The 23,203-nt window shown below is 27.3% G+C and overlaps 2 protein-coding genes and 1 pseudogene across 2 annotated transcripts; all 3 read left to right on the top strand.

Annotated features, from left to right (window-relative positions):
- The first annotated feature begins 928 nt into the window (after nt 1-928).
- LOC124930342 lies at nt 929-5,354 on the top strand (annotated as a pseudogene).
- Nucleotides 5,355-6,461: 1,107 nt separating this feature from the next.
- Nucleotides 6,462-8,265, top strand: LOC124930332 (hypersensitive-induced response protein 1-like). The gene is made up of 5 exons (XM_047470687.1): nt 6,462-6,650; nt 6,721-6,841; nt 6,934-7,025; nt 7,107-7,242; nt 7,682-8,265. Exons 1-5 carry the CDS (start codon nt 6,462-6,464, stop codon nt 8,041-8,043), a joined length of 900 nt encoding a protein of 299 aa, XP_047326643.1. The 3' UTR covers nt 8,044-8,265.
- A 710-nt stretch (nt 8,266-8,975) lies between these two features.
- Nucleotides 8,976-22,694, top strand: LOC124930321 (constitutive photomorphogenesis protein 10-like). Its single transcript, XM_047470680.1, has 3 exons — nt 8,976-9,063; nt 22,409-22,564; nt 22,672-22,694. Exons 1-3 carry the CDS (start codon nt 8,976-8,978, stop codon nt 22,692-22,694), a joined length of 267 nt encoding a protein of 88 aa, XP_047326636.1.
- The last annotated feature ends 509 nt before the right edge of the window (nt 22,695-23,203 follow it).

Raw genomic sequence — 23,203 nt, 5'->3', positions numbered from 1 at the left:
ATTGATTTAAAAAGTAGCTAACATGATTCATAGAGAATTTAAATAAAAAAATATGTAGAATATAATATTATTAATTTATATTATTGTAAAAAGAAGTCTATATGTCTAATGTGGGGGACAAAACAGTATAGTCTTCTTCATCAGATATATCTATACTTGTTCCATTGCTGTCTATTTTCTATAGTAGATTGACGCTACTGATACTAAAACTAAGGTGTAATATTTTTGTTGTGTTTGTATAATAATTTTTTGAAATTCGTTATTAAACTTTACGATTTTATTTGTTTCAGGATAATGTTTTTGTGACGTTGGTTGCATCTATTCAGTATCGTGCTTTTGCAAGCTCAGTATTACTAAAGCACAAATTGAGGCTTATGTTTTTTATGATAAGACTTAAAGAGGTGGTGCTACATAACTTTATGTTACCATCCTTGTTTCCGTATGAATTTCAGTCATTAGAGCTAGCATTCCAAAGATGGAATCAGGGTCGACCCATTGGCGGTGCAAAATGTGCACTTGCATGGAGCCACAAAAATGTAGGGCCACCAAAAAAAATATATACATATATATATATATATAAAATTAGATATATATATATGATATATATTAAAAAAATGAGGCTCAACCCTAGGGTCGGCTAGCTAAACCCATCCACTCCAACACCACACACCCAAGCGGCAAGCACCCGATTTGTGAATTGTGACCACCCGAAGGTTATCTCCAAAGTCCAACCCCGTCCTCTCTCCAAACTCCGACGTTCGACTATCGTCTCATCTCCTCAATTGTTGGTAATCTCTACTTCTTGGATTTTAGCTTTAATCATTGCAATTTTAAAAATCAATTCATTATTCTTTTATCACAATTTATTTTATTGTCATTGTCATTTGTCAACTATGTTTATTAATGTGATGAAATTTGAAATGTTAGAATGACTCTTATAACTATAAGAAAGCATGAATCGGGTAGTTCCAAACGCAAAAGAATAAAGGAACGAGACAAATTTATTCGAAGTCAATCAGGGGCTATGGATAAATTTGTTTTCAATAAAGGGAACGAAACACAATGTTCAGGGGATATAGGGGTAGATGTAGACATTAATGTTGGTGTAGAAGAAAATGTGGAGCAATCAATGGAGACTCAAACACTTTTTGAGGAAGATGTTGATATTGGCTTAGAAGAAAATATAGAGAATCAAATGGAGGAACCTTTTGAAGTAGATATTGATGTTAATGTAGAAGAAACTATGAAGCCTGGTTTGGAAGGGAATGATGATATTCTCAACATCTTTGATCCTAAAAATTGGGATAATCTTGCTCCTAAATTGAGGGATTCATTGGTGAAAAAAAGGTCCTCTAAGAGATGTGCTGACAGGAAAAGATCCGAAAAATGGATCAAATAACATGCGTTTCACATCTGAATTCTATACTATGCACTTATCAAAAGGGCAGAAGCATCATTGAGATTGACTTGTGTATTGTAAGGATCTTGATAGAGTATTTTGCTTCTGTTGTAAAGTCTTCAAGACCAAACGACAACTTTCCCAGTTAACACATGATGGAATAAGGGATTGGGGGCACCTTTCTCAAAGTTTGATGCAACATGAACGAAGTTCAGACCATATAACTTTATAATTGATTTGGGTTGAGTTACGTGAACGACTAGAAACTAATCAAGTAATAGATAAAGTTTTGCAGGATCAAATCAAATTAGAGACTACAAATTGGCGAAAGATACTACAAAGATTGTTTGTAGTCCTAAAATATTTAGCTAAACAAAGCTTGGCGTTTTGTGGAACTAATGAGAAGATTTATGATGAAAGCAATGTAAATTTTATGGCTTTAGTTGAAATGGTTGCTGAATGGGATTCGACCTTGAAGAAGTATTTACGAAGAAAACAAAATCATGAAATTTAGTTTCATTATCTCAGTCACAAAATTCAAAACGAGTTGATACTCTTGATAGCTACTAAAATCAAAGGTACAATCCTGAAAAGAATAAAAGAAGCCAACTATTTTTCAGTAATACTCAATTGTACTCCTAACATAAGTAAGAAAGAACAAATGACATTGATAATAAGGTGTGTTGATGTCTCCACGGTTCCAATAAAGGTACAAGAATTTTTTGCAATTTTTGGTTGTGAATGATACAACAGGTCAAGGATTGTTTGAAGAATTAAAGAATGTGTTACACCATATTGGTCTTGATATTGATGATGTCAGAGGGCAAGACTACGATAATGGATCAAACATGAAGGGGAAACATAAAAGTGTACAAAGAAAACTACTAGACATTAATCCTAGAGCATTTTATACACCTTGTGCTGCACATTCTCTCAATTTGACATTATCTAATGTTGCAACTCTTGTCAAAAAGCTGAAGAGTTGTTTGGAATTGTTCAACGTATTTATACCTTATTTGCATACTCTACTAAAAGGTGGGATATTTTGAGAGAAAATATATCATAAAAAGGTTACACCTTGAAATCATTATCGACAACACGGTGGGAAAGCAGAGTTGTTAGTGTGAAGGCAATAATTACTCAAGCTCCTGAAATAAGAGAACCTTTACATCATCTTGCTGAGAAAACAACAGATTTTGGTATTAAAAGTGAAGCCAAGTGTCTAGCAAATTATGAACTTGGAAAATTTGAGTTTATTGTAGGTATAGTTATCTGGTATAATATCTTGGCTAAAGTAAATATTGTCAGTAAACAATTGCAGTCTGAAAATATGCGGATTGATGTAGCAATGGGTAGTGTGAAGGCACTTATTGCATTCTTTAGAGAGTACAGAGAAGTAGGGTTTGAGAATGCGTTGAATTGTGCCAAAGAAATTGATGTTGAATTGTATATTGATCCAGTGTTTCCAAAGAAGAAATAGTATTGCATTGGCTGATTCAAATTGGTAAAATTCTAGTAGAATTGTATTGCATGTCGTGTCTTTGTAAAAGATTTCAGACTTTTGGTCATTCCTTTTGAAGACAATGTAACAAGAGCATTTGTTATTGAAGTAAATTCAATAAGCTTTACCATAAAATTTGCCTTGTTTTTTTTTATCTTTTTGTTGTTGTGATCTTAATTGTTGGTATGCGTAGATATTTATTTATGATATTATGTTTGTAGTTTTGGTATTTTTCTTTTATTAAAGTACTTAGGGCCGCATTTGATATCTTGCACAAGGCCTTCAAACATATTAGGCCGACACTGGATGAAATTGAATTCTGCATTTGAACAGAAGAATGAGATAGCTGAATCTGTTGAAGGAGAACTTGCAAAGGTATTAACATCATCTTATTTCAAGGAAAATTAAAGTTCCATGGCTGAAACATGCTTTTCTTTTCCATTCCAATCTTTGTAGGCTATGTCTGCTTACGGGTATGAAATTTTCCAAACTCTAATTGAAGATATTGAGCCAGATGCACATGTGAAGAGGGCAATGAGATAAATGCATATAAATATTCACACTTGTTATTGATAATTGATTTTATTGATTATATTTTTTAGTCTATCTTGAAACGAAAATTTTATCACAGTCACTATTTAATTAGAAAATTACCATAGTTAAAACTGAAAATAATTTTATTTTTTTTGCGTTTATTATATTATTTTGTATGGTTTACGATCATAATTATAGTGTCATTATAGTTACTTTATTTTAAATTATTTTATGATCAGCTGCTTACAGTATGAAATTTTCCAAACTCTAATTGAAGATATTGAGCCAGATGCACATGTGAAGAGAGCAATGAATGAGATAAATGCATATAAATATTATTGATTATATTTTTTAGTCTATCTTGAAACGAAAATTTTATCACAGTCACTATTTAATTAGAAAATTACCATAGTTAAAACTGAAAGTAATTTTATTTTTTTTTGCGTTTATTATATTATTTTGTATGGTTTACGATCATAATTATAGTGTCCTTATAGTTACTTTATTTTAAATTATTTTATGATCAGATTATTATTTCTATGATCATGGTTCAAATTATATGTTAAGTTTGTATTTCATTTGGTATAGACTTTGTTTGCATCATCATTTGATTATTTGTTAAATTATGATTCAAATTTCTTAAAATTGTAATATTTTTGATTATCATAGTTTGGTATACAAATTTTATTATAGTGTCGTTATAGTTACTTTATGTGTCTTTATAGTTACTTTATTTTAAATTATTTTATGATCAGATTATTATCTCTATGATCATGGTCCAAATTATAGGTTAAGTTTGTATTTCATTTGGTATAGAATTTGTTTGCATCATCATTTGATTATTTATTAAATCATGATTCAAATTTCTTAAAATTGTAATATTTTTTATTATCATATTTTGGTATACAAATTTTATTTTGTAACCTTTTGTTTCATTTGTATATATATATTTTCTTTTACACATTTTCCTTGATCATGATGAACATTTCATCATGAAAATGTGTATGTGAAATAAACACAGCTGCTAGATTTAGTGTAACTGCGACTAAAAAGGCAAAAGTAGAGAAAATACTACAAATAAAACGAGCTAAAGGAGAAGTAGAATCGAAGTACTTATCTGGACTCGGTATCGTAGCGATAAGTCATCGTTGATAGGGGTGTTCATCGGTTCGGTTTTCGAGTTCCTCGTTTCGGTTTATTCAAATTTTTATTTATTTTAGCCAATTCGAAAACCGGACCGAATTCGAATAAATTTTAATTAAACCGAACTGAATTCGAATTTGATATTCGGTTCAAATTTCGAATTCAAACCGAAATTTTTTTTTATTCTTTGAAATTAGCATAACTCAAAATAAATTACATCAGCCGAGAATTGAACCCGGATCTGTATCATGGCAGGGTACCATTCTACCATTAAACCACTAATGCTTTTGTTACCTTCCTTTTTATTATTAAATCTTGAGTTCAAAATATTTTAATTTGATTATTTTGAACTTTTTCTTAAACTAAGTTTGGAAAAATAAATAATAAAAAAATGAATTCGGTTTTCGGTAACTCGAAAATCAATTCGAAAACCGTATTTGAATTCAAATTGGTTCGAAATTCAATTCGAAAACCGAAAATAAATTTCGAATTCGGTCGGATATTCGGTTCAGACCAAATATTGAACACCCTTAATCGTTGATGGTCTTAGAGACAGTGTGATTGCATTCTCCGAGGAGAATGTTCCTAGTACAACTGTTAAAGATGTGATGAACATGGTTGTTGTGAGACAATATTTTGACACAATGAAAGAGATCAGACCTTCTTCTAAATCTTCTTTTGTTTTCATACCACATGAATCCGGGGGCAGTTAGGGATGTTACTTTGTAGATTTGGGATGGACTTCTTCAGGGTCAACAAGCTCAAGCTCATATTTGAAGATGGCAAACTTAGTTATAATGTTTTGATAGTATTTTTTTTTTTTTTCTGATAGAATTACTATTGGAGTTTTGTTTAAAACCTTGGAATATAGTGCAAATATGATGATTGTGGTGATTTTTTTTAAAGAAATATTTTGTTTGGACTGTATTTTTCTTGTGTTAAAACTTTTTCATTCATAATTCACTTATGATTTTTGTTTCTTTTTTCTGATTTTTGTAAAGTATGTTAACATAGGAGTTTTCGATAAAATAATTTGAAATAAAGTCTGATATATTTATTACCGGTCCTTTTGTATGATATTTGGCCAGTTCTTCTTTCACATAAGACACTTTTAAATGTTAAAGTTAAAAGGATGGAAAAAAAATTAAACCAACTCTTAAGTGAAACAAATATTTTATATTTTTCATATTTAGTTAAACTTGTCATAAATCTCAATTATCACTATTTTCACAATCTTAATAGTTCTGGATACTCCCATGTATTATAATTTAAATTAAAAACATATTAAATATAATATTATTAATTTATATTATTTTAAAAAGAAGTATATATATTATGGGGGCACATCTCTCTCTCTGCATAACCGTGGTTGATTTACGATTATCGCCTGACGGTAAACGCTTGCCCCTGGATCTATACGCGTTCTATTGATCTCAAATTTGTATATATTTTTGTCTTTTCCATCATGTTCGTTTCAATGGAATATCACTTTTCTTTTTGCAAATCAGTTGATTCGGATCAGTTGGAGAACTTTCTGTTTGACTGTTCATTGTGCCGTGAACTGAAGATTCTTCCGCTGTTGAAATATTGAAATCCGGTCGCCATTTTTTGTGTGGATAATTTTGTTCATTAGGTCGATCTATTTTCCTTTCCTTGGATTATCAATCCAGTTGTTTATGCGCGTCTTAAAGATTTAATCGTGCTTAAATCTCATCCACGATATATGATTTTGACTGACTTTACCTTAGGGTTTATAGTAGAAACATGGTTGATGATCGTTGTGTACTTCTATTTGATACATGTACCTTTATATGTTTTGTCATGTTGAGAATATGAACCTTCATAATACAATTTATATAATCATCTTGTCTGTAGGGTTGAGTGATGGGGCAGAAACTTTGTTGTGTTCAGGTGGATCAGTCCACTGTTGCTGTTAAGGAACAATTTGGGAGATTTGATGACATACTTAATCCAGGGTGTCACTGTTTACCTTGGTGTTTAGGTTGCAAATTAGCTGGAACTTTATCTCTTCGTGTACAGCAGATTGACGTTCGCTGCGAAACTAAAACGAAGGTGTAATGTTGTTATGTTTCTGTATAATAATCTTTTGAAATTCGTTATTAAACTTGTATGTTTGTTTCAGGATAATGTTTTTGTGACGGTTGTTGCATCTATTCAATATCATGCTTTGGCAGACAAAGCTTCTGATGCTTTCTACAAACTCAGTAATACTAAAGAACAAATTCAGGCCTATGTTTTTGATGGTAAGGCTCAAACAGGATGCTACATAGCTTTTTGTATAACTATTATATATACTTATTAAATGTTACCCTCCTTGTTTCTGTATGAATTTCAGTTATTAGAGCTAGCGTTCCAAAGATGGAATTGGATTCTGCATTTGAACAGAAGAATGAGATAGCTGAATCTGTTGAAAGAGAACTTGCCAAGGTAATAACATCATCTTATTTCAAGGAAAATAAAAGTTCTATGGCTGAAACATGCTTTTATTTTCCATTACAATCTTTGTAGGCTATGTCTGCTTACGGGTACGAAATTGTCCAAACTCTAATTGTCGATATTGAGCCAGATGCACAGGTGAAGAGGGCAATGAACGAGATAAATGCAGGTGAGTATTCACGCTTGTTATTGATAATTGATTTTATTGGTTTTATTTTCTTAATTTATTTTGAAAACCAGAATTTTATCACAATCACTATCTAATTGGAAAATTACCAAAATTAAAACTGAAAATAACTTCTTTTTAATTTGTGTTTGTTTTATGATTTTGTATGGATTACGAGCATAATAGAGTGTGGTTTTAGTTTATTTTGATTTATTTTATGATCAAATTATTTATTTGATCATGGTCCAAATTATAGGTTAAGGTTGTATATCATTTGGTATAGACTTTCTGTGTATTATGATTAAATTATTTATTAAATCATGATCTAAATTTCTCAAAATTGTGATATTTTTGGATTATCATATTTTGGTATACAAATTTTATTTTGTAACCTTTTGTTTCATTTGTATATATAGATTTTTTTTTTATAGTTTTTCCTTGATCATAATGAACATGAAAATGTGTATGTGAAATAAAACAGCTGCTAGACTTAGGGTGGCTGCGACTGAAAAGGCAGAAGCAGAGAAAATACTGCAAATAAAACGAGCTGAAGGAGAAGCAGAATCGAAGTACTTATCTGGACTCGGTATCGCTAGGCAGAGACAAGCCATCGTTGACGGTCTTAGAGATAGTGTGGTTGCATTCTCCGAGAATGTTCCTGGTACAACCGCTAAAGACGTGATGGACATGGTTCTTGTGACACAATATTTTGACACAATGAAAGAGATCGGAGCTTCTTCTAAATCTAAGGCTGTTTTCATTCCACATGGACCCGGGGCAGTTAGGGATATTGCTTCGCAGATTCGGGATGGACTTCTTCAGGGTCAAAATGCTCAGATTTGAAGATGTCAAACATAATTTCTATGGATTTAAGTTTTTGATAGTATTTTGTGATCAAATTATTATTGGAGTTGTTTTTAAACCTTGAAATATAGTGCAAAAATGGTGTTTATGGTGTTTTTGTTAAGAAATATTTGTTTTGACTGCATTTATCTTGTGTGATTGTAGCACTTTGTTAAAATTTCTTTCATTCATACTTCATTTAAGATTTTTGTTTCTTTCTTTTTGACCTTTGTAAGGTAAAATAGGCAAAAGGTTAAACATAACCAATATAAGTTCCATAACCATTATTTGTCTTTCTTATGGAGCAGAAAAGTAGCAAAAGATTAAAATAAAAAAGAACTCAACCACATCATGAGATCTGCTACTCTGTTTACAGTTTCATCACTATTATTGAAGGAAGGAAGATAGAAGCATTCCATTTCATAATAAAAATATAGGTAGGTAACTATATATAAAAATGTTGACTAAAATACCTAAAAAAATTAAAAATTTAGCTACCAAACTTAATAAAATAAAACAAATAATAAAAAGACCCGTGCGATGATGATGATCAACGCTCGCACCATCTACCGCCTCCCCTCCTCCGGATCCACGATCGTCACCTGAGACAATTCTTTCGTCGTCGTCCCCCGTTCATTATTAGAAGATCTGTGCTGAAAGTGTGTAGCAGCACCAGGTAAATCTAACTCGGCAGGAGAATGAGGAACTCGAGGTTGATATTTACACGACAGATTTACGTAGATTATTATAGCTAACAATATATAAAAATAAACTACATAGAGTTTTCCAGAGAACTAGTGGTCGCAAACTTCGAATAATCCGATACTGAAACATTGAGTCATTGTTTGATTTAAATATACAAGGGATGTGGAATGTGTACACATATTTTTCGGGCATTCCTCATTAAAAATTTCATTTTCCCAATTACTCCAATGGCATTAGCGATGCCCACAAATACCAGTTGGGGAGTGAGCCAAAACGCAGAAATCCTTACAGCCGCTCCATGTGCTAACAATGCACGTGAGACACCCTCCACTACGGTTGCCACCACCATCGATAAAAAAGAAATGCAAATCCAACCACAATCTTACGGAGGAGTGTGACGCGGGTCAACCTATTGAAAAGATGAACAACAACCCGATCATAAAATATGATCGATAGTAAAACCGTGATAACGGGAATGCTGTTCAGAAATAGAGGGAGAATCGTGAATGGAATTTGATGGTGGTTCATCATATATGTATTTAAGCCACCATGTAAATGTTAATAACCAATGTTGGGAGAAAAAGAAGATGGTAGTAAAAAAAATGAAGTATGTGAAGTAATTTTTTAACTTCAATGGTCCTTAATGTCCATTTATTTGATCTCGTTCCATCCAAATTAAATTCATCTCCATCTCCAATTATTGAACCTTTATTGAGAAACCTATAACAAAATGATAATAAATGATTAGTTCAAAAAAGAGAGAAATCCAGATTAAATGTTTGAATAACATTTTCTATCCACATAAATAAATAAATAAATAAATAAATAAATAAGAGAAAAAACAATTACTATTCTAAATTGCAAAACTAGTGAATCATTACCAGTTATACTAACTAGTTATTATTACTTAAATGAATTCCATGTTTGAGAAGACCCTAGAGTCGTCAACTGAACATGATGGGATAGAGATTTATCTAAGAATTAGGATTGTGGTGGGCTTAAAAAAAATTGGGATAGATTTAAAATAATAACAAAAAATTTTGAATAAAATTAGTGGATAAATGTAAGTTTTATCATTTTTTTAATAATTATATAAAATACATTGGAATATATAAAAAAATTTAAAAATTAACGGTTATAGTCAAATTTGAACCGTAAAAAAATATTTTTTTATTTTTTATTTTTTTCTAGGTGAGCTTCAGCCAACCGAATCTGTACGTAGATTCGTCCCTCACAAATTAAGACTGAGATTCTTATTAACACTAGCATGTATTCCGTGCATTTGCACGAGTAATAATATAAAAAATCATGAAAAAAAATATTATGGTAAAAATGTGATAATATTTTTAATTTTATTTTTAACCGTTTTAAATTTATGGGCGGGTCAACCCACAATCTGACCCAAGTATCCATTTACTCTCATATATATATCCAAATTAACCACAGCTCTCGACCCAGTAATCCGGACACTTTAAAAATTAAGCATCATTATATATATAGAGATTAGTTAGTTAAAAAGTTGAACTTATATTGTTAAAATGTTCCGCGTTCATCAAATTTGGTGTTGAATTTAAAATATAAAGAGTTATTAGTCTAGTTGGTTAAAAGGTTTTACTTATTTTGTTAGGTTGCAAGTTCAAACCATACCTATAGTATTTTTAATTTTCTTTTTAACCGTTTTAAGTTTATGGGCGGGTCAACCCACAATCCGACCCAAGTATCCATTTACTCTCACATATATATCCAAATTAACCACAGCTCTCGACCCGACAATCTTGACATTTTAAAAATTAAGCATCATTATATATATAAGGTTTTACTTATTTTATTAGGTTGAGTTCGAACCATACCTATAGTATTTTTAATTTTATTTTTAACCGTTTTAAGTTTATGGGTGGGTCAACCCACAATCCGACCCAAGTATCCATTTATTCTCACATATATATCTAAATTAACCACAGTTCTCGACCCGACAACCCGGACAATTTAAAAATTAAGTATCATTATATATATATATTATAAAAGAATTTCAAGAACAATTAAGCAGTTACATAGCCCTATGATCATTTAACTGAAGAGCTAAAGATGACTTAGTTATAAGGTTTATACCTAACTAGTTAGTTAGGTTAATTGCTGAGCATGAGATTATGTTTGGATATCTACATTTCTTATTATTTCATCTTTATTCATAAAAGCTATAATAATTGGTTAATTAAGTAGTTCATTCAATTAATTAACTTCTATAACAACTAAAACTAAAATTCAGTCTCAAATTATATATATATATATATATATATATATATATATATATATATATATATATATATATATAATTGGGACATGTTTGGTTGGTGGTATAAAAGGGTATTATATTATTAGTATAATATAAACTATACTAACAGTGTTTTAATATATAGTATTTTTTATATTTTTAATATCGGTATAAATTTTATCTCTACATAATTTATACTGAGAATAAAATAATAACTAGTCTTTCTAAGTTAAACATTATTCTTATATCATTTAATTTTTAATTTCTCATTATCCTCTTTATTAATATTATATATAACTTATTATTATATAATATATTAAATATATTTTATTTAGTTTTAATATTATTATTATATATAAATATTTTTAATACATATATATTTAAAATAATTCAATATTTTAATTAAAAAATATTTATTTAATTTAATAAGGATAAATTTATTAATTATAATTTTCTATATTTACTTATATTATAAATAATATTTTTATTTTAGTTTATTTTATTACAGTTATTAATAATATTTAAATTAAATAAACATAATTTATTATTTATATTATAATTAATTTTTTATATTTTAATTAAAAATACATTAATTATTAAATAATAACAATACAATAATTTATAATAATAATATACAATATTGTTTATAATATAAATAAATAATAATAATAATTTTAAATCAATATTTATACAACATTCTTATACTATATAACAAACCAAAATTTATAAACCATATACAACTTATATCATTTCTCATAATTCATATCAAACATCAATAACATATGCAACTTATACTAACATATGTTATTTATATCTCGTTACAATTTATACCTCTATATAACTTATACCCTATATAATTTGTACCATGTACCAAACGCTACCTTGATAAATTAATTTGATGTTATCTTAAATGATAGTTAAGTCTGTGTGGTGACGACGGAGTGCCTCCCATGGTCGGCTGATCATAATAGTCATTAGTCGGGAGAAGTCTTAATTTTTGCTTAATCCAAGCCGCACATAATACTTGGATAACTTAAAAAAAATTATGCTTCCTTCTTGTTTTTATGTAAATAGTGTTTTTCTCCCATTAGAAAAACACTATTGATACAAACATAAGACGAAACATAAGACGACCGGTAGAGGTAGAGTGAAACCCCGGACCCAATTCCTATCCTGGATTTTTGTAACTCCAATGCCTCCCATGCCAGAGACTAGGGTATAAATTATGTAATGCCAGTTAAAATAATTGGTCAGGCTCTTCTTTCCCACCCTAGTTTTGGAGTCGAACTGCTCGACGCCAAATTTGAGACACGTCGACGCCCTAAAATTGCCCGAGCCAATAACTAACAAACTATGTCCTGCTATTAGAACCCATAAGTTCCTAGGGTCTGTGCATGTGTGCTCATCATCGGAACATTTAAGAGTGTGGAGACCGGGAATCGATGCAATTATAGTCATTGTGATCCTTCTCTGTCATAATTTCAATAACAATATATATGTATTAGTTAATATAATATATATGTAAATAAAATATTAGTTATTACAATATATTTGATTATTAAAACTTACCAACCGCACGTGAAAAAAGATCCTAATATAATGGTCCTGAAACGACCTAGAATTGAATCGGATAGAATAGCTCCTATTACCGGTGTAAAACTAGTGAGGATGCTAAGAGTGTGGATCCATTTATTTTCCCTATCCACATTCACATTGTACATAGTGAGCAGCAATATTTTTAAGTTCAATCCTACCGAAAGAGTTGTTATCCTCTCAAAAGCCTCTATACCTGTAAATTTAATTTAAAAGATTATAAATTAAATATTAAATAAATTGATATATATTTATGATAATATATATATATATATATATATATATATATATATATATATATATATATATATATATATATATATATATATATATAAATGAGAAATGATTAGGTGAGGGAATTTGGTGAGAAAATGACTTGACATAATTTTATTCGCTGAAAAAAATCAAATAATTTCTCTCTTTTCTCTCTTTCCTCCCACTTTTATATTTTCCAACTAATGAAGGTGATGCCAAGTCATTTCCTCACCAAATTCCCTCTCCATCCAGAAGTTGGGAAAGACAAATTGATCTCTTCTCCAACTTCATCTTCGATTATGTGTATAGTTTGACATAATTAATTTTATGTAACTGCACATGAATGAAAAAAAAATTGTTTGATATGGGATATTAGATAATTTTTAACATATGAAACATAGTTATCTGGTGAGTTCTTTAGGCATCTATTGCAACCTAAAACATGACATAAATAACTCAACATCATTTAGATCTCAGGTAATTAAGTCTTCCGATGATACTACAAGTCTACAAGAGATAGTAATCAACATTCAGGAAATTCAAATGAAAACTAAATATATAGAGAGATATAGAGAGAGAGAGGAATGAATAAAACTCATAATTCCAGTTGGTGTTAATTAACTTACATTGGCACAAAAAAAATGCATTAAACACCTTAGCTTTTAAATTCTACTTTCATTTCAATTCACATGTCATTCGAAAACATTGTAGTATTTCAAATTATATGAACTTTATCAATCAAATTGTCAAATTAGGCTGTTTTGTTATACCATTCTGTTAGGTTAATCATGAATCAAAAAACCCGATAAAAAAATCTCTATACTTTGAAGGAAAAATTTGAGCAATTAATCAAAAGTAACCCATTAAATCAACTTCTGCTATTCACTCGATCGATCAGAAGAAAGAAGAAGTTACCGGCTGGCCGGCCAGATTTGGAGAAGAATGAATGCTGATCAATAAATCTCAACTTCTGCTTGCTTGCTTGCGCACCTGGCCGAATGACAGAGACAGAGAATCGGAAAAGAAGAACAGCATTAAAGTGAATAGAATGCTTCTCGCTGGATTTTGGAATTCGACATGAGGACGAGGCTTTTAGACTTTAATTTTCTTTCACTTTCACTGAAGAAACAACAATAAAGAGAATATAATGTTTTGTTTGGTTTAAAATTTTAGAATTTTATTTTCTGCATTTTGTTAAATCAATTAAACAACATGATTTCCTATAATAATAATAAATAAATAATAAATAAAAAAGACTCATATGATATGATATTAAGGCCTCGTTTCATCTTTGGGTTTTTGGGATAAAACCCAAGTTTATCCCAAAACTCAACCATCCCATTATCAATCAAATCAACACTTTTATTAATTAAAATACCCATATTATCCTTACTTAAATATTTTATTTTATATTTATAAATATATATATATATATATTATTTTATTACATTATAAAATTTATTTTCATATAAATTAAATTAATAAATTCATTTATTTTAAAAAATTATATTAAATATAAATAAATTTAAAATATAAATAAAATTATAACATTCTATATTATCTAATATATTATTTAAATTTTAAATAATGTAAATAAATAATTATGTTAGAAAATAAATTGACATATATTTAAATAAAAATATTTATAATATTAGTTTTATGTAAAAAAATTATATTAATTATATTAAATAAAAATAAATATACAATATAAATAAAATTATAATCTATTATTATTTTATGTAATATTTGAATTATAATAGTAGTTATTTATAAGTATTTATAAAAAAATTATTTATATATTAATAAAAGTTAATATTAATATATATATATATATAGTTTTTTAATATTTATTTTATTATATTTAAAATTTTATTTAATATAATATTATTTTATTATATATATATAGAGGAAGAGAGAGGAAGAGAGAGGAAGAGAGAGGGGAGAGAGAGGGGGAGAGAGGGGGAGAGAGGGAGGGGTATAATAGGAATAAAAATAAAAAAATCTGGTTTTTTATCATTTTCATCACACAAGGGTTATTTGGAAAAAAAACCCAGGATTTATCCAAATAACCCATACCAAACGAGGCCTAAGAGATTTAAAAGTTTCTTGAGTTAGTTTGATTTTAAATTATTTGTTTTTAAACAAAAATTTCTATCATATTATTATTTTTATGTTTAAATTATTTAATTAAAATCTTAAATAAATTTAAATATTTTTTAATAATTCAATTTATCAAATCTCAATTAATTTCTTTATTTTATTAAACAATATTTTTGTTTACAAATTAAAAATTTCCTGAAAACCAAATATGAACCACCAAACTATCCCTTATGTGATCTCTGCAGAAGTGATCATGTTCATGAGGAAAAGACATGACCATAAGGTACGAAATTTTTAATCATTTTCTATTTCTTCTTTTTTTCAAATATGCATAATTAGCCAAATAATATTGATTAAAGAAAAAGGTGTTTATTTAATATTTTTTATATTTAGAATTTAAATTTTAGAAAAATAAAAGAAAAATATTTTAAATTTTCTAATATATATTATCTTCTTTTGTTTTTTTTTCACCTAATAATTTATCAGGATACAAGTATAGATATCATAACATTTTAAAACTTAATTTAATTCAATATAAAATTTATTGATATTTTTTTTTATCCAAAATATAAGTTTCTCTAAAAATTAATCAAATTAAAATCTCAAATTATTTTTTAAAATTTTTATTATTAAGACCAATTTATTGAGAAGAGTCTACCAATCATTGCAATATATGATTAATACTTATTTATTAGATGCCCTTTTTGTACAAAATTAAGATAATATAATCTTACTCACCATGGTGTTGTTAGGCACTTATAAGTGTTTGCAAAGTATAACTGATAAATTTATAATTGACAATATTTCAATATATAGTTTATCTCATTTATGTTTTATAGTAAGCATAATATAATATTCTATTTTAATTTTAGAATATGATAAATTATTTTTTATAAAAAGTAATTAAAATAACTCAATATCAAATAATGTAATTATCTCTTTAATCTTTATAAAATTGTACTATTGACTTCATCTCTCCCTCTCTTTACTTCTTTATTTTGAAAAAATATTTAATGGGACAATTTATGTATTTTTTTCATCTCTCACTATCATAAATAAATAACATAAAAACTACTTAATCTTTATTAAAGTTATAAATTTAAAATATGCTATAATATTTTTTTCATTAATAAATAAGGATAATTTTGTGTTAAAAAAAACTTATAATAATAAAAAAAATAATTTATTATCATATTGAAATTTTTATTGGGGCCAATTTGAATTTCCGATCTCTTCTTTCATACATACAATTTTGGGAACTTTATTGTTAAAATTATAAAAAACAAAATTATGTCTTAATAATTTTCTAATACCGTTAACTTATTATTTACGTAACATTATTTATATATAGAAAAACAATAAAAATCATTAACTAATTTAACTAATCATTTTATGTTTTATTAATCAACTCTTCTGACCTAATATAATATGTTTAAATAATTAATTTAGGAATTTAATTAAAATTAAAATTTTTGTTTTTCAATTAGATCGGTTTGGTTTCAAGGAAATCAATAGTAAAATATTTTATTAATATATCAACTGTTCAACTTTTCTAACATAATGTGCCTAAATAATTAATTTAAGGATTATAACTCAAATTTAAATTTGGTTTTTTAATTATATATAGAATTTTTGTTTTTCAATTAGGCCGGTTTGGTTTTAAGGGATCAATAGTAATTTTTTCTTTTATTTTGTTCAAGTCAAATAAAATATTCAAAATTATAACTTCTAATTATGAAATTAGAGAATATATTAAAGATTTGTTTGAGTTCAATATTAATGGATGAGATAAAATAAATACGATGAATACAACCGATAAATATTAAGTTTCTTTTATTTTTGTTCATGAGTTGAGTTGAATATTAATGGATGAGAGAAGATAAATATTTAATATTAATTGTTTTAGTTCAAATAAACAAAATAAAAGTAACATCCGAGAAATATCAAACTTAAGGTTTGTTTGATTCATTTTTTTTTATTAAATGTGTAAGTTATTTATTAATATTCAACTTATGGTAGCTGGAGAGAGAACAAAAGGAGAAAAAAAGAAATGCTAAGCCTTTTTATTTCAATTTGAGCAAATTATATAACGTTATTCAAGATTATTTGAGCAAATTATATAACGTTAATTGTAATGCAGCTTATTCGCCGACAATAAATCAAATCAAATAAATCCTTAAGAAAACACACTTTTTATTAATATTTATAAAATAAATTATAAGTAAATGAATTAAATATAAAAATAAAATGAATTATAAATAAATTATGGACTATAATTTTAAAAGTAATTAAAATTAATTATAAATTTGAATATTAATTTTAAGCAATTAACAACTTTGATGTACACCCCATTTATGTCACTCTTATAATTATTTTTTCTACAATGTTAATTAATTGATTTAAAAATGTTTGAACATAGTAAATTTAAATTTTGATCAATAATAATATTTTGATATATTTATACAAAGAAACTATAGGTAAAGTATTACACTATTAATGTTGTTTTCATTAGTATTAGTTCAGATTATTTTTTTTTTCTGAACGAACCAACTTTTTTACTTGCATGTTTGTATAAAAAAAAATGAAAATAAAAGTGATGAAACACTATATATTATGTTTTTCAAAAAGTAAAACTCATCACGATCCAAACCAAAACAAACAAGTCTCCTTTCTGATTTGTCTAATAAATTAATTGAAAAATAATGATAAAATCTTTTATTTAACAAAAATAATAATAATGTATTAATATTTTTTTACATTTATTATATGTAGTATCAGTCTAGCAATTATTTTCACAATACTAGTATTAAAGTATTATAACAAGAGTGAGAAAGAAAAAAAAAATTAAAATTATAAAATTTGATTGATGAAAAAGTGAATTTGTAAAATGATTTGAGTTAAACTATTAAAAAATATTTTTATTTTTATTTTTTTAATTTTATTAGAAAAGTTAAAGTTAAAACAATTTTATTGATAAAATAAATAATCTAATATTTAAAAAAAAAAATAAAAGATAGGTCATGAATATGATAAATATTTTTTATAGAAGAAATTCAAATAAACCAATATCAAATAATAAAATTATCTCTTTAATCTTCATAATTGTCCTCCCTAATCCCATTATTTCATTATTTTGGAAAAATATTTGGTGAGACAATATATATTTTTTATTTTTCTTGCATCTCAATCTCATAAATAAAGTCAGTGCAAATTCTATTGTATTAATGAATCTTTACACCTTTTTAAATAAAAGAGATATGAAAATATATGAGAATTTGTATTTTTAATCTTTGATATGATATGAAATTTATTCAATCTTTTTGTTTCAAATAATTACAATAAAACTTTTATTTAAAATTTTTAAAAATAATACACACAATATAATATATTTTTACAAATATTAAAACAATTAAAATTGTTATAAGTATTTTTATTCTTATTTTGTTGAAAAATGAAACAATTCATTAATCCATTTTTGTGTAAAGATGACAAAAAAAAATGGTTAAACCGCATAAAAATAGAGATGTTCAAATTATGACATTATTTGTAAATCATGATGAGTATTAAATAAATTTCCTGTTAACAAAATAAATAAAATTCAAATAGATTGAATATTATCAATAATAAGTAACATTTAAAGAATGAATAAATGCAAATAATTGTCTACTCAAAATAGTCCAGAAACATCATTCTAAAATAATAAGTTGTCAATTTTGTTTAAAAAATAGGATGAATATTGTCCTTTAAGGCCGTTGGAAGTATATTTAAAACTCTTATAAAAAAAATTGGTTATTTGAAATTATTTGTGTTAATTATTTAAAATAATTAAATAATTAACCCAAATAATTTCAAATTTAGACTCATTTGTTTTTAAAATAATAAATCACACTTAGTTTTGGAAATTTAGACTCATTTGTTTTTAAAATAATAAATCACATTTGGAAATGAAAAAAAAAGGGTTATGAGCATGTGATAATGTGATCATGGCCCGCCTCTGTTTAAAATATGACATATTTTCGACCATTCAGGATCTTTTTAAAATATGGTTGGAATTTATGTATCCTCAATAAAAAAAAATTCAATTGTTGTACCGAAATCTAATTATCATGAAAATATGGTTGGACTTTATGTATCTTCAATAAAAAAAAATTCGATTGTTGTATTTGAATAATATTTTAGAATAACTTTTACTAATTTATTATTTGTTTTATCAATTCTTATTCAAATAAATTATTAATGAAAATATTATAAACTTGTATACAATATAGGAGCTTATTTAGAGGGAGTTGTATTAGTCTAAAACAACTTAGAGATACTTTCAAAATTGTATATTTGTAAAATTAAGGTTATTATTTGCGTTTACTACATACGGGTTAATTATATCTCGTGCATCATTTGATATATCAATTTTATAGGAATTCACTTTCTTAATTCATTATCTTAACCATTGATTTATTTTTACTTTAACTATAGAAAAATATTATAATAATTCACCAAATTAAAAACTCAAATAATTAACTTAGTTTTTAGTCAAACAAAATTTTAGTTTAAAACTCGTTAAAATCCTCTAATTAATCAACATTAAAATTTCCAATATATTCAATTATACCCTATTATATCATGTATCTATTACAATATATTAGTCTTTGACTTTTAGCCATTAGCCATTGATCTATCTAGTCTCATCTCTTTGTTGTCAATTTCACTTAACTTGGGATTAAATGACCATTTACATCCCAAATTTTCAATCTTGATTATCTATATCGTGACAAATTCATTATCCCTCTCCAAGTTGATGTATTAAGCTATTTGGGTCATTTAGATCCCAAATAAGCAAGAACTCAGATCAAATTGAGAATTCAAAAAGATCATAAATGGTTAAAAATATGTCATATTTTAAAGAGAGGCGGGCCTCATAACCTTTTTTTTTTCTTTTTTTTCAAATGTGATTTATTATTTAAAAAACAAATGAGTCTAAATTTCCAAAACTAAGTGTTGATGGAGCTAGCGGGGTGAGATAGGGAAAGGATGACAAACTTTATATGAAGCCTAGCTGGTTTGATATTGAGTTGTTTAATATATATTAATAATTTAATTCAAATAATATTTAAAAAATCCATTTTTTCAATTAAACAATATTTTTAAACTTAGATTTTTATATAGTAACTCTAAGAGTTGTTTGATTCTTATTTTTTTTTAGAGATTTTTAATCAAAATATAACCATCTCATTGTTCTTTTTAACTATGAAATGATCCTTCATTAATTAATTAAAATATAAAATACTTTTACTTTCTTTTTATAAAATTAAAAAATTTAATAAAAAAATATTATAATAATTCAACTAACTAAAAATACAAATAACTAAAAATACAAATAATGTACTTTTTCATTTGAGAATATTTTATTTATAAAAATCAAAATAGAAAAACTAAAATAACTAACATCAAACAAGCCTTAAAAAAAGGTATAAAGAAAATCAAAACTTTGATTTTGATTATTATTTTAACACTTTAAAATAATCAAGATCGTTCTCTTTTTACTTTAATATACTTGTAAATCTATAATACGATGAAATAATGACATAACTATGGATTGTTTTTGTTCAATTTTTTTATCATGATAATTTTATTTATTATTATTATTATTATAATTTTCTATACTATAATTAGATTATAAATAATATTATTTATTATATATATTATTTTCATTTTATATTTATTTTATTATAATTATTAATAATTATTTATTTTAATTAACTTCATTCTGTTGTTCTAATTGGATAGATCAACTTTATTTATATCCAAATAAAGCCTGAGGACAATCTCTTTTGCTTTCCTTTTTCTTGCAATTCTCTTTCACTCGGAGTCATTTCCAATGCAAACCACTATTATGAATGACATCATAATAATAAAGTAGTCTTGCATCATAATACATTAGGGATAGTTTGGACTTTGGAGGTTGTTTAATATTTGGTTTTAAGATATTTCTAATTTATATGAGAGAGATTTTAATTAAAATAATTCAAAATCAAACTAACTCAAGAAACTTCTGAATCTCGTACAATCATACTAGTGTTTTTTTTAATAAGAAATACTTTTGTTTGATTTAACAAAAATGCAGAAAAAGAAAAGTGAAAAAAAATAAAATTGCCTAAACCAAACCAAACAAAACATACTTGTTAGGCCTGGTTTGTTATGAGTTTTAAAAAAAATTATTCAAAATCAAATATCACTTCATTCCCCTTTTATCAATCAATTCACTCAAATCATTAATTAAAATACTAAAATACCATATATTTTAAATTATTATTTTTTATTTTTATATATAAATACCTTTAAGTCCTTCTTATCAAACATAATCATTATTCCTTCAAAATCATCGCAATCATTTAATTTTTTTTCCAAATGTTTTTTTTTAAATACTCACAACCGAATCTTCTTCAGTTCAAGTGAAAAAAAAAAAAAAAATCCTAAAACCTTAAACCAAACAAAACACAATTATATTCTCTTTATTTTTCTTCCTTCTCCTTCCAAACTTCATTATTCTTCTTTCGATTCTTCTTTTTCGATTCTCTCTCTGTCCTCCGGCAAGCAAGTAAAATATTCTCTGCGCTGTCTGTCCTGTTCTCTTCTTCTTCTTCTTGCTACGGATCGGATCAGAAAAAGGATTAATTGAATCACTCGTCTAGGAAAGGGTTTCACATTGTTCATAAGGTGTTTTTTTTTTTTGGAATCGGTACTATTCAAGACTATCTCTTTTCTTTTCTGATATTTTTCCATCATCCATCATCTCGATCGATCGATCTCTCTTCAAGACGTTGAAGCTTTGATTCTTTTTTTCCCATATTGTCAGCTGGTGGGAGAAATTTGTTCTTCACAGATTCTTTGGAGGTTTTTGTCTCGATCGATCGGGCAGTTTGTGGTGGTGAGATATAAGCAATGTCATGAGTTTTCGATCCTCACTCTAATCATTCATGGCCCATTCCAGATATATATATATATATCCCTAACTTTACTTTACTCTCTAAATCTGCTTTCTTGAGTGAAATCATGCTGTAGAAACTTCCCTAACTTTAGGGACCTTAGTCATCTTGCCCAATTGGATTCTGTATGCTATTCAGTTCTCTTTCTTTAGTTCATATTCCGCATTGTTTTCAGACTCTCTTTTCACCATTCTGAGTTGTTTTTTTAGCCTGAGATGTGAAACCTCTTGGAAACCTCTCTTGCAGGAACCCCATATGAAGGTGGTATGGTATATTCTTTCTTGAAATAGAGTTTACAAGTAAGTGACTACCCATTCAAACCTCCCAAGGTAATGCTGCTCATTCAATTCTATGCTCAGTAGAGGTTCAGTCTCAAAACCTTGTGATTCTTCTTCAATCTCTGTTTTCTATTTGGTCATTTTGTGTTTCTGTTTTCCTTTGATAAGTTTGGGTGCAGGGCTGCAGGTGGTATTTAAAACCCGTATCTTCCACTGCAATGTCGATACAGCTGGAAACCTTGGTCTAGAGATGCTGAAAGACGGTTGGGGTCCAGCTTTAACCATTTCAAAGGTTCTCCATGCAACCGGATATATTCTTATGAATCCTGACCCACGTGAGTGCTTCCACTGCACCTCATTCCAACTCTCTTTTTGTTCGATAAACATTTGTATACTAGGATACGATTTTTAGAAGAAAAAGATTGCGGTTATCTTATTGCAGATAACCCAGTTGTTGCAGAATAAGATTGAATAGAATTTTGACACAACCACCTCTTCTTCCATTTTTTATGTCAACGTGTAAAGGAGTTTTCTCACAGTTGAGTGGTCATTCCTTCGCGATGGCCAGTCTTTGGCTCGGGCATATTGGAATTTGCATCAACCTTGATTATGCCACAACCCTGTTGTTTGCCTACAAGGTTCTTGACAACATCCTCTAGCAAGTCCCAAGATGTGCTCACAAACTCTGTTGAGAAGCTAGTGAAGATGCTATTTGTGCCTGCTAGGAAGAAATCTGTGAAAGAACCGGCTTTGTGGGCTTTTGAGGTTTCACCTAAGAAAAGAAACGTCTTCCTTGTTGTACCACCAGGTAACACATCCAAAAGGAATAACTAGGGCATCACCCTTCTTGATCATTACCAATTTCTCTTCTTTCTCTGGCATTACAATACCAGCAGCAACACCAGCGCCTATAAATGGTAACCATTGTGGAATATTAGAAATAGAAAAAATAATCTCAAGGAATGGAAACAGGA

Source organism: Impatiens glandulifera, chromosome 1, assembly GCF_907164915.1.
Source record: "Impatiens glandulifera chromosome 1, dImpGla2.1, whole genome shotgun sequence".
In the NCBI taxonomy this organism is placed as follows: Eukaryota; Viridiplantae; Streptophyta; class Magnoliopsida; order Ericales; family Balsaminaceae; genus Impatiens; species Impatiens glandulifera.
This window is presented reverse-complemented; position numbering and strand designations above follow the sequence as displayed.